Below are 18047 nucleotides of genomic sequence, written 5' to 3'. Positions count from 1 at the left end.
CCTGAAATCCCAGCTACTTGGGAGGCTGAGGCAGGAGAATCGCTCGAACCCAGGAGGCAGAGGTTGCAGTGAGCCGAGATTGCACCACTGCACTCCAGCCAGGTGACAGAGCGAGACTCCGTCGGGGGAAAAAAAAAAACTCGTTAGTACTCATGCTGCAAATATTTTCATTTACATAGAAGTGATAAAACAAATTCACTTGGAAGAAGTTCATTTAGAAGCAGTTTAGTGCATCCTTTGGCTTTATCTCAGGATCTCACAAAGTCGAGAGCTCCCTGAATGTGCCATCACTGTAACCCGGGAGCCCCCAGCTCCCCTCCACGGGGGGGCATGCATAGCTTTGCCACCTCCAGGAGATGTCTGCTCTTTCATTCAAATACATGGAGGCCTGGCGCAGTGGCACAACCTATAATCCCAGCACGTTGGGAGTCTGAAGCAAGAGGATTGCCTTAATCCAAGAGTTCAAGGCCAGCCTGGGCAACATGGTGAGACCCTGTCTCTACAAAAACTGTAAAAATTTAGCAGGGCATGGTGATGCGCACCTGTGGTCCCAGACACTTAGGAGGCTGAGGCAGGGGACTGCTCGAGCCCAAGAGGTCGAGGCTGCAGTGAGCTATGATTGTGCTACTTACTGTACTCCAGCCTGGGTGACAGAGCAAGACCCTGTCACAAACAAACAAATAAATATAAATAACAGAAACTATTCAACTAGGAAGCCTCTAATTCTGCTAAAAAAAAAAAAAAAAAGTTGCTAATAATGCCCCAAAGTATGCTTTATTAGCAAGAGTTAACATTTAATTCTAGAGTACTTCCAACATAAGATACATTCCTTCACGCTAACACAGCCCATCACTGTACAAGCACTAATTTAAGTGAGCAAACCTATCAAAACTCTTGATAATTTATTCGTAAAACTGTCAACGGTTCATTACTGTGATTAAGAGACTAGATTTAGAGCTAAATAGATTGATAAGAATCCTGGCTATGTGAACCAAGAGCTGCGGGAGACATAACCGTGTCACTCAATCTTTCTGTCCTCATCTCTTAAAACATGGGCAGTAAGGCCAGGTGTGGTGACTCACGCCTATAATCCCAGCACTTTGGGAGGCCGAGGCGGGCGGATCACCTGAGGTCAGGAGTTCAAGACCAGCCTGCCCAACATGGCGAAACCCTGTCTCTACTAAAAAAGATACAAAAAATTAGCTGGGTCTAGGGGCAGGCACCTGTAATCCCAGCTGCTAAGGAGGGTCAAGCATGAGAATCGCTTGAACCTGGGAGGTGGAGGTTGCGGTGAGCCAAGATTGTGCCACTGCACTCCAGCCTGGGTGACACAGCAAGACTCCATCTCAAAGAAAAAAAGAAAAAAAAGAAATGTAGGCCGGGCATGGTGGCTCACGCCTGTAATCCCAGCACTTTGGGAGGCTGAGGCGGGTGAATCGCGAGGTCAGGAGATCAAGACCACCCTGGCCAACATGGTGAAACCCTGTCTCTACTAAAAACACAAAAAATTAGCCAGGCATAGCAGCGCACGCCTGTAGTCCCAGCTACTTGGGAGGCTGAGGCAGGAGAATTGCTTGAACCTGGGAGGCAGAGGTTGCAGTGAGCCGAGAGCACACCTCTGCACTCCAGCCTGGGTGACAGAGCAAGATTCTGTCTAAAAAAAAAAATAAAAAAATGTAGCTCTGTGTGAATGCTACCAACCACCTGTGGCCCTCTGGCTGCCTCCCAGCTGCAGGGTCCCTGATGGAGGCACCCTGGAGACTTGGCTTCCCCCAGCCTTCCCACACACTCATGAGGGCAGTGTCAGAAACCAGGGCAGCCTCCGTTTCAGCCTAGGCAGAAGAAAGGCACACGGCAGCCTGCGGGAAAGTCTGCGGCCAGCAGGACCAGATCCTTCCCATCCCTGCTGGCTTAATCATCCCAGTGGGTAGAATCACAGGTGAGGCCCCCCTGGAGGAGGAGGTTCCACACCAGCTCACATTCAACACACAAAAACACATACATCAATGTTCACAGCGGTATTATCCATAACAGCCAAAAGTGAAAATAATCCAAATGCCTCTCAACTGGTAAATGGATAAACCATGTGTGATGTCTCTATACAATGGAATACTAATAAGTCATTAAAAAAGAATCAATTACTGGTATGTATTATCACATAATAAGTTTTGAAAACATGTTAAATCAAAGAAGTCAGACACAAAGGACCACATATTGTATGATTGCACTTAGATGAAGTGTTCAGAATAAGCAAATCTATAGAGACAGAAAGTAGATTAGGGGCCGTCTATGGTTAGAGGTGGACGGCAGTAGATTGGCAAGTGACAACTACAGGTTTCTTTCTAGGGGGACAAAAAATGTTTCAAAATTAGACTGCGGTGGGTCGGGCTCACGCCTGTAATCCCAACACTTTGGGAGGCTGAGGCAGGAGGATCACTTGAGGCCAGGAGTTGGAGACCAGTCTGGCCAACATGGTGAAACCCCATCTCTAGTAAACATATAAAAATTAGCCAGGCTTGGTGGGGCATGCCTATAATCCCAGCTACTCGGGTCGCTGAGGCATGAGAATCACTTGAACCCAGGAGGCGGAGGTTGCAATGAGCCGAGATAGCACCACTGTACTCCAGCCTGGGCAACAGAGCAAGACTCCGTCTCAAAAAAAAAAAAAAAAAAAATTAGATTGTGGTGATGGTCGCACAACTCTGTGGATATACCAAAAAATAACCTCACAGCATTGAATTGCACATTTTAAGTGAATGAACTGTATAGGATGTGAATTATATCTCAATAAAGCTGTTTTTTAAACAAAACAAACCTATCCTTCTAAAAAACTCCCTCCTCAGAGCTGTCCCAACCCTTCCTTCCCTTGCAGGGCTGCCTGTTTACTGAAGCAGGCAGTAGGATATACAGAGGACCAGGGACCAGGATGAGGCAAACAGGCCCCCAGGGTGTAATCCTTAGGAGACATTCACTCTCAAGGTCCTGGAAGTTCAGGGTCCACACCTGCCAGGCCCTGAAAGCGAATGCCTCCTTACATTTTGCACCCTAGACATGTGCTGGCCTCACTCTAGTCCCAGCCCTGATTTTGAGGCTATTCATGTTTAGGTATGTCCACAAATTCTATCCCCCTGGAAATATTTTCAAACTACTCATCATTCACTTGCTTTAAACTCTTCAATGGCTCCCTGGTATAGATTAAAGTTCAGAGGTTAACAGATCAAGATCACCCACTTTGGACATTCTCCTGCAGGCACACAGGCACACAATCTAGAGTTAGACCAGCCCTAAGGAGGAATTTGCTGTCAAGTGCTCTAGCATCATCATGGGTCAGCTGGTATCAGAACAGGAGGGCAGGGATTCAAATCCAGGCCATCTGACTCTAGCATCTCAGCATCCAAGCCCTCAGCCCTCTGCCCCTCAGCCCTCCTACCAAGCAGCACTGGCTCAGGTGCTATCTTGTGTCACGAATAACCTTAGCTCCAGCCCTCACATGGTGTTATGGATGGACTGTTTAAACGCCAGAGGTTCACTAGGAAAAGCTCAGTCAATGTTAACTCACAATTGTTAACAAGCACAAAAATAGCAAGTCGAGGTAAAATCTTGCCATTCACTGTGACTTCCTTGACTTTTGAAATGAAAAGCCAAGAAGCACAATGGGGTATGGGGGCGGCGCAGGGTGGGCGGAGCGGGGGACGGATGGGGAGGTGATCAAGTATCTTTAACTATAGAAATCCATGAACAATCAGATTCTTGGCTTGCAATATTTTATCTTGAACCTGGTCTTTGTTCACCACACAAAAGCAAAGTTATACAGAAAGTAAATCAAGAACTATCTTAAAAATCCACGTCTCTGCCAACTGAAGACAATTTTTTTCTTCCTTGTTTTACCCATGCCCTAAAACCCTGTAGGAAAAGAAAAACACCTAGATTTCAGAAAGTAGCTCTCCATTCAAATAAGTTGCAAATGAGCAAGGAATATAAATATTGTAACAAGATCAAAAACAAAAACACGGGGGAGAAAAAAAAACAAGCACACTTTTCTGGGATTGGAAAGAAACAAGGGCAATCAAGATGCGGGAAGCAACACTGCCACCAAGTGGTGACAGTTTCTCAAGTCACCTTCTGAGGTCCGAATTGAGGTCAACCCTCTCAACGTGGCAGCAATCAGAATCCTGAGGAGTCTAAAAAGAAAGAAAGAATTCAGGCCCAGACCCCATCCCCACACTCACTGACAGTGAGGGAGACAGCCAGGAGGGCATGTCTGGCCCGTGTTTTAAAAAATCTCTCCAGGTGCTTTTGGTGCACAGATGTCACTATGCCTGTATTTTCCAGCAAAGTTTCACCTGCAGTTATTCCACTTACATCATCCACTAAAATTTCCTGCTGGTACGTAAATTATTGAAAACTACATATGACACATGTAAATCATCATGTTTCAAATCAGTTCCTAAGTTTTTCACAATAATATAAATTGGTCATCATAAAGATTCAGATTATATACTTCAGTTTAGGCATTACTGTTTATTACTGCTTTTATCTCAATTGATATCTAATATCTAATCCACTAGACTTAATGTTACTATAAATTAGGCATATTGACATAGCTACACCCACAAGACAAAAAAAACTTTGAACTTAAGTTTCACTGGACTATTTTCTTATACAATGGGTTTCAAATCAATAAATCATTCTTATCAATATTAGGTTTTGGTTTTTTTTTTTTACAAGACATATAAAGTCTGAAAGCTTCTATTGTTGGTGAAATGCACAATATAATCTGAAATGCTTAAAGGAAAAGTATAAAACTAAATTTAATATTGTTCCCTGGCACATAGAGGTAAATAAAATGATTTTTCCCCGTTTCAAACTTGCGAGTTGCCTTAAAAATTGTTTCTTAATAACAAAGGATTATCTTTTGCATAACACACCCAGAGAGAAAATTATGGAGATTATGTACTACCAGATATCTAGTCAGAAGTTGATTTTCAGCATTTTTTTTTGTAGGCTTGACAATTAGGTTGAGCCCACGCTGAGAAAACAAACACCCACACTGTGTCTCCTGTGCTCCATAAGAGATAAGGCCTCGCCTCCCTGGAAAACCAAAGGGCAGGAAAGATGCAAAGCATCATACATTTGGGTTCACCTGGCACACGGTCAAATCTTTCTTTAAACTTTACCATGTTTTTAATCACTGCATTTTCCCCACCACACTCGCTCTTTGCTTCTTCAGACAGCCCAACTCTTCTCAAAAAATATCCCTGATGACTCAGACTTAGTTGAGACCTGAGATACTTGACAGACTCCTGGAGTCCATCGCTAGAGACGCAGGGCAGCCTCACAGAAAGGCCTAACCTAGGACGCATCAAAGATCTGGACTGGATTTTCCACGGTTGTTTATTCTAAGCCCTGCCTCCTCACAGTGGACCCGAAACATCAGCCTCCCTGGGGAGCTTGTTAGAACTTCAGAACCCACCCGGACCTACTGCAACAGAGTCTGCCTTTTAACAAGATTTCCAGAAGACTCTATGCACATCAAGTTTGTAAAACACTGCTCTAAACCATGATCTGAAGAAAGCCTCTTAATCAACAGCTGTATCAGGTCTTCCTCTGACGGATGAGACTGCCTCTGTCTGCTTTACCTTCAGTACAGGCCAACGATGGCGATCCAAAGTGAGGTTCTGAAAATGAGAGAAGGCTGTCACACAGACATAAGCATCCTTACCCTTTACTCAGAGCAGCAAATATGTCTCTCTCATGAACAGACACTTCTCAAAAGAAGACATTCATACAGCCAACAAACATGAAAAAAAGCTCCACATCACTGATCATTAGAGAAATGCAAATCAAAACCACAATGAGATACCGTCTCACACCAGTCAGAATGGTGATTATTAAAAAGTCAAGAAGCAACAGACGCTGGTGAGGTTGCAGAGAAATAAGAATGCTTTTACACTGTTGGCGAGAATGTAAATTAGTTCAAACATTGTGGATGATGGTGTGGCAATTCCTCAAAGATCTAGAACTAGAACTACCATTTGACTCAGCAATCCCATTCCTGGGTATATACCCAAAGGAATATAAACCACTCTGTTACAAATATACATGCATGCATATGTTCACTGCAGCACTATTCACAATAGCAAAAACATGGAATCAACCCAAATGCCCATCAATGATAGACTAGATAAAGAAAATGCAGTACATATACACCATGGACTACTACGCAGCCATAAAAATGAATGAGACCATGTCCTTTGCAGGGACATGGATGAAGCTGATAGCCATTATCCTCAGCAAACTAATGCAGGAACAGAAAACCAAACACCACATGTTATCATTCATAGGTGGTAGCTGAATCATGAGAACACATGGACATAGGAAAGGGAACAACAAACACTGGAGCCTGTTGGGGGGCGGCAGGGAGCAGGGAGAGCATTAGGAAAAATAACTACATGCTGGACTTAATACCTAGGTGATGGGTTGATAGGTATAGCAAACCATCATGGCACACGTTTACCTATGTAACAAACCTGCACATCCTGCACATGTACCCTGGAACTAAAAATAAAAATTAAAAGAAAAATCCAAATTTTAAAAAAACCATATGTCTGCCCTTATGTACGCTCTACAAATGCCATCTTAAACACACCCAACCTGCAGCAGCTTTGCTAACGCCACCCTCTGCCTAGTGTATAGTTACCATGAATGAATGGTCCTTCCACATACTCAGTGTCACACAAGGCATTCACCCTAAGAACCCACAGCATCAAGAAGAGAGAACGCACTTTCTGTAGTTTCTGGGGCAGCCAGAAGTGACCGCCACACTTAAAGCATCACTGAAGCCATTTGCTTTACATTTAAACAGGCAGCTTTCAGGATTCTATTTCAAAATCTATTTTTATTACAAAAACATTTGCCTTGCCAAGTCTTCAAGTAAAAATCACTGATTTTCTATTTATCATATAATTACCCTTCAAGGTAGTACCTGCTGTACACATGACCTACTTAGCATCTGAGAAGCAGGGACCCTCTGAGGTTCAGGATTAAAACCAGCCCTCTTAGACTTTGCTAACTTAAAGCTGTAATTCTTACAAGAGACCAACTGGTCACTGTTGAATTTAAAAAGAAAAAAAAAATAGGCTGGGATTTGGGAATATTTGCCCTGGAGCTACTAGACATACGCAAGCAAATTTCTAAATATAAATTAACTTCCTACCTACCTCAGATAGGTTTCCAAAACATAAAATTCAGATCTTGCAACTTAATTATTTCATGGCGATTTTGTGTATAGAAAACAGTCACATATCCCTGAGTAAACAAGAGGCAGACTAATTTTGTTTGAGACAATTTTGCCCATATTAGAGATTAGACTATCCACCTCTATCCACTGTGCCTGATTTTGTATTTTCTTCTCTTTTTACACTATATTTAGTTAGAGACACACTCCTTACTCACTTAACACCGTTCTCTCCAGGTTTTTTTTTTAGCCCATCTATAAAAATTAGAATCTCCAAATTACAGAAAATTTCTATTTTTCCTTCACTAGTAACATTATCACTATTGCAAACACCATGGTTTTTATATTACTGTTGGTGTGTTTTACTAGTATCTTCCAAGTGGGATGACATGGATGGAACTGTATAAACACCCCTGCCTCGCTTTTTCACCTAGAAGAAAGGTTGTAAGATTTCCTGTCCAACTGAAGTTTGCACTGCCAGAATACAAATGTAAAACAGGCAGTCATTTTGAGCACCTGAAATAGGTGTTAAAAGGTACTGTTAAGATCTATTTCTGACAAGCACACTTGTGTGTCTTTCATGCCAAAGTCAGAGTGGGAATGCAGTGAGTCCAGTGGCTGCAGGCTCAGCTGCCCATGGCTCAGCCGCCCAGGCAAATCAGGAGCAGAGTCTTGCGCACGCTCGGCTGGAGACAGTTTGCAAAAAGCAGGGACCTCTGGGGAAGAAACCTCAGAGCTCTAAACTGTCTTTGGATGTGATGTCTCTCAGGAACATATGGAGACCTGCTGGTATGGGTCAAAGTGGTCACAGACCACAGTGGAGGGCCCTGGCATCGTGCATCCTAAGGATGGGGAAAAGACAGTGGCAGAGGACAAAGATGCCTGATTTGTCCTCTCAGACAGAAATCAGTTGCCACTCACGCTCCAGTCCCACTGCTAACTATTAGGGAGGCGGTCAGGGTGGAAGGGCGGAGGAGATTGACTGAAGGCAAGTCCGTACATTAAAATGCCCAGAAACATGTTTTCCATTCAGTGTTGGTGTCTGGCCAACAGGGAGACATGCAGATATACTGAGAGTCCACACCCAACACAGATGCCTATAGGGAGCTTCCTGTGGGAAGAGGGAAGCACAGGCAGGACTACCTCCAGAGGGTCCTGCAGGGTCCTGCATCTCTGGCTGCAGCCCAGTGCTGTGTGCAGTTCAGAGAACCAGCTTTGGAGCTCAGACCCACGAGCTCAGGTCCTGCCTCTGGCTCTCACTAACTCCCTGGTTTGGGGAAAGTGATTTAAGCCACTCCCAGCCTCCACTCACCCACCTGTAAAATGGGCTTCATAAAAATGTCGATGTTCTTAAGGTTGACTAATTAAAAGAAATAATTCATGTAAAGCACTTAGCAGAGTATAAAAAGAACATAATAAGTGGGTATTATTATATTAATTCTTCCTTAATAATCCTTTTATTCTCTTGTTTTTCTTTTGCATACACAGAACACTTAAACAATGTTATCCAGAAATTCAGGCAGCTTGGTTCCAAGAAGAGATAAGAAATAATATGTGCCTATAGAGACAGAGGAGGCATGAGGAGGGAGTTGAGAAATCACTAATCACTAAGTTTGCAAGAATCTGAGCCACTGACTTGCCTGCCTTTAGCAGCCATCAAGCCTGCAGGAGCTGCCTGAGATGGGTGACGAAGATGAACCTGTGAACATGTTCAGAACAGGGAGAGAGCTGCTATGGGAGAGTCAGGATACAAGGGAAGGGGAGGGAGGGAGCCATGGGGATACTGAGGAAGAGCATTCCAGGCAGAGGGAATGGCCTGTGCAAGGGCTCGGGTGGGGCATGAGGGTGAGTTCATGGCTGGCATGGCACAAGACAGAGAGGCTAGTGGCAGCCTGCATCAGAGGAAAGGTGGACGTGGATGTGATCTCTGCCTAGCGCTGACAGGGGTCTCTAGGACATCTTCCTGCAGGAGATTGGGTGGTGGGGCACAGGACGGAGAGGAGCTGAATTGTTTGGGGTCTGATGAATCAGGGGTGATTACGGCCTAGGAATAGGAGGAGCAGCATCTATGCCAGGCCCTGTTCTGTTTGGTACTTTTAGCCATTACTTAAAGGCACAAAGGCCATGTTTGTCGACTTGACAGGCAAATATATACAACTTACTGGTCACCAGAATCAAGACTCAAAACAATTGCAAAAGGACTGCTCAAAACTGATGAATACTTTATAGGTACAAACTATGTGAGGGAAAAAAACTTCTCAAGTATAGACATGACTTCCTCCCCTCCCCCCCCCCGCCCACAGACAAGGTCTTACTCTGTTGCCCAGGCTGGAGTGCAGGGGTGTGATCACAGCTCACTGTAACCTCAAACTCCTGGGCTCACGTAATCCTCCTGCCTCAGTCTCCCAAGTAGCTAGGACTACAGCTTCACAACACCACGCTCAGCTAATTTTTATTTTTTGTAGAGACAGGGTCTCACTATGTTGCCAAGGGTGGCCTCGAACTCCTGGCCTCCAGGGATCCTCCTGCCTTGGCCTCCCAAAGCACTGAGCTTACAGGCATGGTCCACCGTGCCAAGCCACGAAACCAGTCCAAATTTAAATAACGGTTCATATCCCAAAGGACAAGATACAATAAGAGCCGAGAATGTGAGTTAATCACTTAAAGCAGAAACAGATTATGAAGATCAATCTGCGTTAACAGAGCAGTGGCAGGTCAATGGAAGGAGCAACACACTGCCAGAGCCAGAGGCCAAGTGAACACCAGGTTCAACTCAGGACTCCACGAGGGGCAGAGGCTCTTCGGAGGATAGGACTCGGACCAGGGGTTCCCAAACAGTGACGGGGGAAATTCCCCCGGAGAAGAGAGCTAAAGGAGGCAGCAGCTTCCATGGTCCTCCATCATCTGAAGGGCAGGAAACAGATGCAAACACATTCCGTGTGGCTTCAGACACCAGAGAAGAAGAAGCCAGGAATGAGAGGACAGGGAGGCAAGATGCGGCTCAGTCTATGAATGTTCGTTTGAAAACTTGGAACTGTTCTATGATGGAGCAAGCAGTCATCTGTGGCCCCTATCACATCCTGGCCACTGCACAAAGCATTTCCAAGCAGAAATTTCCAAGCGACCATGCCCTGTGAGGTATGGCCACCGCAACACCGAGGCACTCTTTATTAAACACTGAAACTTGGGTTCTGGCACCCCTTTCAGACATGAATCAGCTTCGTTCCTCCTCCAGGGCCTCCCTCTGGTGGCTCTGGTTCCCACTGCTCCACTCCACACCCTCTAACAGGGTGCTACAGGACCTGGGAGGAAGAGCCCTTCTTTGCGGTAAGCAGGCCACTCCACGGGACAGGGGAAGAGAGATGTGGCCATCCGGCTCACGCTGGCAGCAAGAGAAATCAAGCCCTGGCCAGGCTCAGCAGCTCCACTGAGGGGCCACCCACGGCAGGAATACTTTATAGGTACAAACTACTTGAGGGAAAAAAGGTGCTGGTGAGTGGCAGCTCCATGGTGCCCCACATGGAAGGGCTGGGGCAAAAGAAGCAAGGGGCCAGGCTCAACAGAGGGCCTTCCACAGCATGAAAGGTGACATTACTACCCTGGAAACATTCGCATCACTGATTTTCTTTCCAGTACTATGAATTTTGAATGCTTTAAAAAAAATGTATCAGTAATGATATCATGCTGCCTTGTCTCTATCAGTGTGGCAACAGGCATAATTAATCCCAGGTTATAGGTGGTAACTTTAGACAGCTTGTTCTAGTTCACAGCTCCTAAGGGGAAAAGCTGGGATTTGAATGCAGACTCCGAAGCCCACACTTTGGTGAACAGCGGGTAGCTCGTCAGACATGAGGAGGGCAGGAGAGGGCCCCTTCCAGATACGCACCAGCAATGTCAGGCGACCATCAGGTGACGGTCAGGCAGTTGTCAACTGTTTCTCTAAAGTGATCATTGGTCACAGCGGGCACCAAGGAAGGACGGGCTCCCAGTAGATAGAAAACACCTAAAACTGGTGAGCAGCAGCTTCCCAATAAGATCTCGGGAGCTGGGCGAGTGGGCTCAGGCATGCGCATTAAGAGGCAAAATGGCGGAGTTTAACTGGTGCATGAGGTTCCTCTAGGAATGCTAGACTGGACAGGGAAGAACGCCTCAAGTGAGCACGCCTACAACGCCAGTAAACATCCTGCGCATGCTCCCCCACAACCCCCGAGTGCTAGCAGGCCACTGCACATGCGGACAGCCCACCCCAAGGAAAGAATCAGAGAAGGAACACAAGACTCCGGAAGTATGCCAGCATATAAAACTCCAGGTCAAAAGGCCAAATCTCACACTTCATCTCTCAAGTTTCCGTCTTCAAAGTGTACTTGACGTCCTTTCATTCCTGCTCTGAAGTTTTTAATAAACTTTCACTCCTGCTCTAAAACTTGCCTCAGTCTCTCCTTTTGCCTTATGTCCTAGGAGGCAAGAAGTGAGGTTGCTGCAGACCCGTCTGGATTCACCGCTGGTAACACTGTGACCACTCTAAACCTCAGAGCTCTGCTCCTGTTTATGGAGAGGTTACCCTAAATTAGCTGTAAATTCCTTCCCTAAGAAATGTAGGGTAACCTCTAAATTGCCTCCCTAGTTACCTCTGTGACTGCCTCAGACGTGCCAATACTGAGGAGGACAGCGCTCTGCTTTCTTACCAATATGATGGGGCTCCCAGGGTCCTCTGTCAGCGTGCTCTCTCTGAGGTTTCATTTCAGGTACGGGCCTTACCTTCATATCTGCTGGAAGAATCGCACGCCTTCTGCGGGGTGGCTACTCGGAGGAATATCTGCTGCCTCCAGGAATGCCTACGGGTCTTCACAGGAGTCCCACCAGAATCACCAAGATGGTTTGCTTTGGATTCAAAGTCCCTAAAATTATAAGATGATTGATTTATGACTAGTGGGGAGGAATTCATGGGATTTTGTTAGCTTAACATTTTTTTAAACAAAGCACTAAATTATCAACTATCTTTGTATAAACAAACAATCACAGAAGTTATATCAAGCTCACAGTGGGTCATCATTCCTAAAGAACTGCTTTCTTACAGGATTCTTCTCATGAAAAGAGAAAGATTACATGCCCTTCAATGATTTCGATTGTAACAGAGATTAAGAAACATGTTCCACATATCATAGCTTCCAATTGGGCCTCTCTTGGTGCCACTTTGAAAAATAGAAACTGCCTAAAGGGGGAAAGGAGGTGATGCCAAGGGGCCCCATTCTGTCCTCTTCTGTACATGGGAATATCTGCTCAGCACAGGCCCTTGTCTCCAAGGATTCCCACAAAAAATGAAAAAAGTTGCAATTTAATTACACAGAACCAGCAAGGCAATAACTATGCAGTCACTTGATGATGATGACTGTTTTAACGTGTGTATTTTTTAAACTACAAAATATAGTTATCAATATATAAACACAATCATAAATGTTTTCTCCTATTCACAGGACAACCTGAGAAGGCCCTTCTAATTTATACCCAAGTTATGTACCTGTAACAAAGCAATCCCCTCAACTTACAGATTAGATGTCCTGAACAGATCAGACATCCTGATTTGAAACAGACATATGCTCACTACCCAGAAACACTGGTCTCAGAGACTTGGCAAAGACTTTTCTTAAGATAACACTTAAACAAACTAATCCTCGTCAAAACTAGAGAACAGGTTGGCTGCACATTTTTAAAAATGACATTCAGTAAGAAAAAAGTATAAGAAAGAAGATACAACAGATTTAGCTGAAATGATTTTTTAAATGGCAAAACAGTAGTTAAAACACCCTTGTATATCTAATGATATTCAGCACTTAATAACACCAGGCTTGATATATCTAAATTAAGCCCTACCTTTTTGTGTTCATAAAGTCAGAGGTGTTATTTTCATCTACAGGAGCCAGAAATTTTAGAAAATTTGGCACAGAGGAAGAAGAATGAAGTTTTTTCCGCAGGGCATTACGGTAGGAGATGCTAAGAGTTTGGTTGAAAAAAGAGTTTAGGATAAAGAAACATAAAAACACAAAGTATAAAATATAAGCTTCAAAATAAAAGAAACATTTTTGTTCTAATGCTAAGAAAAGAAAACTAGGTAAGAAATTAAAAATAGTTCACGAATGAGATTTAACTTTCATTTTCACCAATAAAATTTGATTTTAAATGAATGGGATCAATAATTTTTTAAAAAAGAAAATCAATCCATTTTCCAAATGACTCTTCCTTTCAAACTGGGAAAAATAATTCTCCTAAATCAATCAGGAAGTTTCTGATATGGCACAAATTGCAGTGTACATGATCCAACACAGATGTTATCCTGTGTGTGTGTGTGCGTGTGTGTGTATACACATGCATGTAAGTGTCCACTAGGGCGAGGAAATGTGAAAATAAGTATAAAAAAACAATTTGCAGCAGGGTGCAGTGGCTCACACCTGTAATCCTAGCACTTTGGGAGACTGAGGCAGGCGGATCACTTGAGGTCAGGAGTTCAAGAACAACCTGGTCAACATGGTGAAACCCCATCTCTACAAAAAAAGAATAAAAATATTAGCCGGGCATGGTGGCGTGTGCCTGTAGTCCCAGCTACTCAGGAGGCTGAGGCAGAACTGCTTGAACCTACAAGGCAGAAGCCGCAGTGAGCCGAGATCATGCCATTGCACTCCAGCCTGGGGAACAGAGTGAGACCCTGACTCAAAAAAAAAAAAAAAAAACACAAACACAAACCAATTTGCCATTCAGATCTGTTTTCATAATAATTTTAAGAAAAGTAATCAATAGTAAAATTAACTTGGTTCAAATGACAGCTGAAAATAAGACCAAATATAAACAAAGACACACACGCGCGCGCGCACACACACACACACACACACAGTGGCTCTGCTTCCTGCATGGACATTCCCCCCATTCAGCGCATCCTCATCAGTGTGAACTCCCCATGAAAACAGACAACACCAAACTTGCCACATGAGTGTGCTCACCTCTTTGGCACAGCATTCCCACTTTGTTCTCCACTGGAATTATGTTTTAGGTACTTAAAAAAGTTTGGCGAGGAGGCGGAGGGGTTAAGACGAGGTGGAGGAGCAGGAGCTGAAGACTGACCTGGGCGGTGCTTAGACTCGCCCACAGGTGAAGAATCCACACTAAACAGCAATCAGAGAAAGCACGGGGGGTTAGCAGGAGAGGGGGCGCCGACAGGGACACAGAGCAAACAGATGGAAGAAGCACAACTGTTTTTGTCTCGTTGTTCCAGTAACACTATCAGAGTGGAGGACTTCTTCCACTCCTCTTCCTCATCTCTGCTCGCTCTCTGGCAAAGGTAGTTTTCAGTAAAAAACAGAGTATATTGACGGCCGTTCTTGACCATTTCCCACGTGTTGATGCTCCCAACAATACTTTTTTTTTTTTTAATAGGTCTCACTCTATCACCCAGGCTGGAGTGCAGTAGCACGATCACAGCTAACTGTAACCTTGAACTCCTGGCCTCAAGCAACCTCCCACATCAGCCTCCCAAAGCTCTGGGATTACAGGAGTGAGCCACCTCGCCCAGGAACAATAATATTTCTTTCTCTATTTTCTTTTTCAGGAACTGGCAGGAAAAAAATTTTTTAATTAAAGTCTAAACAAAAGCAAAAAAAAAAATCTGAACTTTAAAAAATACATTTCCCTTTAAAATGAACAATATCCTGCCCTGAATTTCAATGTCTTATTTCCTGTAGATAAATCGGAAAAGCGTTCACAAGAGGGAAAGAAAGCAGAATGGGCCATGCTAGAGAGGCAGCCAGACAGGCATCTCACCATACCTTTCATTACGGATGTGTGACATCATCTATTATAAAGCTACATTCTTCACGGAGAAAGGAAAAGTACTGATACTAAGTCCTACCAACTCTGGCTTTTGAGAAACAGCAGACTTCACAAGAGAACTAAGACTCTCCAGACAGGAATGTTTCAATGATCACTGAAAACGCCAACAACAGGGGAGTGGGCAGGCAGTGGTGAGGCAGAACAGAAGTAGTGTGCAGACAGGATGTTAAACACAAGAAACTTACATAGCTACAACCCAACAATGCGTGTCTCTAAAAGCATGTATTTATTAAGCAGTACCTTCTGACATGTCCCCTGCTTTTGGGATCACCACTACCCCACTGAATTCCAAAGAACCAAGAACTCTTTCCAATGGCTGATAAAAAACAAAGCTGGGAGGCTCTGCTCCATCATCCAGGACTGTTAATGCTCACACTTCTTTACTCAGAACATTCCAAACACTTCTGTACTAACTCACATTCTCAATGATCCATGTATGAACTACATGAACACATAGGTCCTCGGACTTCTGCAGCTGCCAGTCAGAAGGCAGCAACTGTACACAGGTGTCACCCTGATTCATATTAGGTGAGGGATTTTTAAAATTGTTTTAAGTTGTTTTTAAAGATAACTCTGTGTCCATTTATAGTCTTTGGCACTTAGAGTTAAATGAATCACTAAGGGACACTTGGAAGGAATTGGGGGGAACTTCTGATTACCCTTCTCCATAACCAGACGATTCTAACTGGTCACTGGAACCCAAATATTACAATGAATAAATCTTGTTAGAAGAATCTAGAATTCTTACAGTGAGAGATTTTAGAAAACATCTACTCCAATTTTGTTATTCAGAGAAGTTTAGCAAATTTGTCCAGGTCACAATTAGTTCATGGCAGAGCTAGGACCAGAAGCCGCGGCACTCCCATCACCCCATGAGGCCAGCATACCTCTCTTGCTCTGCCTGTAGGGATCATGGCCTCTCCCTCCCACTATAACCCTGCTCCAGGGCTTCAGATGGGGAGACTCATCCGCTTGCTCTCTTCCTCACAGCAGCAAAGTTCCACAGTCAACAACGTCTCTTACTTTGTTTGAGGAGTAATGACTATGCATGTTAGGTACCATTTTTGCTCACTTTCACCTGCTTCCTGACAATACATGTACCCATTGCTTGTATACACACAAGCAGCTCGAACAAACATGTCACTGCTTCCAGTTTTATCTCCGAACCAAGAGTAAAGCCTGACTCGTTTCTCTCACTCAATAAACATACCTGGGATGCACATACCCAGCTAGTCACAGATATGCCCCAGCTATTTATGCAACAAATTTAAACAAATCTTACTTTCGTTCATGAGGCGTCTCTGTGCTCACTGAGTGATACCTCATAAGTTTCCTTTGCGAAACCCCCGGGGACCCCCGGGCAGGTTGTGGAGGTTCCTGGCATTCCATGGGGAAGTGACTCAGGGTGTTTGCTCGCCTCCTGAAGGCCTGCTGGGGCGACAGCGGAGCTGGCTCTTCTGGGAGATGACTCTCCGAGTCACTGGACAGGTCCTCCGAGGAGCCAAGGAGCTTAAAGGAGCTCTCAGAGATGGGCAAGGCCTCCTTTTCACACACAGATGGCTCCTGGCAGCAAACACATAGCAGATCAGACACACCATGGGGAATTTGTGGGATTTATAAATCTCTAGTTCCAGTGCGGGCAAACATTTCAGTTATCTAAGTATGTGTTCTGATTATAATGCCATCTAGAGGCCACCACCAAAAGCAGAAGAAAATGAAGGTCCATTAAATAAATGCCTGCTCCTGAAGGACACACTGCTGGCTTGCTGGAGAAACGGGGAAACTGGCCAAGTGCGGGAGTGAAGGACAGAAGCCACAATCTGTAACGTTCTGGGCAACGCCATGAATAATGCCCTCTCTCTAGAAAACAGGACTGTTTACTACAGCTTCTAAGGGGTGTGAGTGCTGGAGAACTTGTCTCCACTGCTTAACCAAGTTCTTTATCTTTGCCACATGTGTTCACTCATGTTAAACCCACATTTTAAGGCTCTCTCCGAATCTGATCTACTGTTGAGATTCAACTTCATAATTTGAGATTAAGAACTATATCAATATTCTTAGAATATGGAAAATCATTCTGTAGGCACTTATTGCCACAATTCAGCGCAAATAATTTCTTTCTGCACCTCAATTTCTTCTGTAAGAGCGTATAATAAAAACGTATCTAAGTTTCAAGAACAAAGCAAGGTAATACAACCAAAAGTACTTTTTATGTTGTAAAATGTTACAAACATAAGTTATTGTTTTATTAGGTACGCAATAAATTTATGGAGTACTCAAACATTTGTTGAGAATCATGACAATATTTTAAAGTTGTATGCCTTCGTGATGCACGCTTTTCAAAGGAATTAACTACTACCACTCAAGCAAACTGATGTTTAGCACTGCACCCAGGACGTGGCTAGTGGCCAACATATTTTTAATATATTTAAAATATTTAAAAAGAGGAATTGTAGCAGCTTGCCCCTACTGAAATTGTTGGAAGAGAAAAAATAAATCAACATGAATAGAGTAAACAAGACTGAATGCATCTAACAGTGGACTGGAGACTCTGAATTCTACCTGTTCATTTACACAGTTGAGTGCCTTTTAGGTAACAAGTATTGAGGGTTTTAATTTGAAAAAAAAAAAAAGAAATGTGTTTATTAAAGGGAGAAGTCACATACATTTAATTGTATAAGAATTAGGAAAAAATTCCCAACATACTATGAAATATTGATTACTTTCATAACTAAAGTTTTTCATTCTTCAGGACTCAACAGTTGTGAAGATTCTTTTAAGGATTTAAAAGTCTGTCTAAGACAATACATCACAGAACACAATCTCCATCATGCAAACCTGTTGATCTAAATTCTTACTAATATCCCTCCAAATTATATCAAAGAGCTAACCCTTAGCTTAATTGGACAACTGAAAGGGCCATTTTCATCTG

General features: G+C 43.8%; 1 protein-coding gene across 11 annotated transcripts in view; it reads right to left on the bottom strand.

The window, feature by feature from the left end:
- TBC1D1 (TBC1 domain family member 1) overlaps positions 1-18047 on the bottom strand; it is a 248220-nt gene that overhangs the window by 71898 nt on the left and 158275 nt on the right. For 4 of the 11 annotated variants that reach the window (XM_055246311.2, XM_063619787.1, XM_063619789.1 and 1 more), the window contains 2 exons: positions 16398-16678; positions 11996-12135 (listed from right to left, as the gene is read on the bottom strand). In XM_055246311.2, coding sequence (XP_055102286.1) covers positions 11996-12135; positions 16398-16678 — 421 coding nt within the window. Of the gene's footprint in view, positions 1-5722; positions 5842-11995; positions 12136-13108; positions 13229-14229; positions 14392-16397; positions 16679-18047 lie in introns of those variants that run through there. The other 7 variants (XM_055246309.2, XM_063619785.1, XM_055246312.2 and 4 more) reach the window with 3 other exon arrangements.

The sequence above is a fragment of the Symphalangus syndactylus genome, chromosome 16 (genome assembly GCF_028878055.3).
Source record: "Symphalangus syndactylus isolate Jambi chromosome 16, NHGRI_mSymSyn1-v2.1_pri, whole genome shotgun sequence".
NCBI lineage: Eukaryota > Metazoa > Chordata > Mammalia > Primates > Hylobatidae > Symphalangus > Symphalangus syndactylus.
Note: the sequence above shows the minus strand (reverse complement) of the source record. Positions and strands in the feature narration are given on the sequence as shown.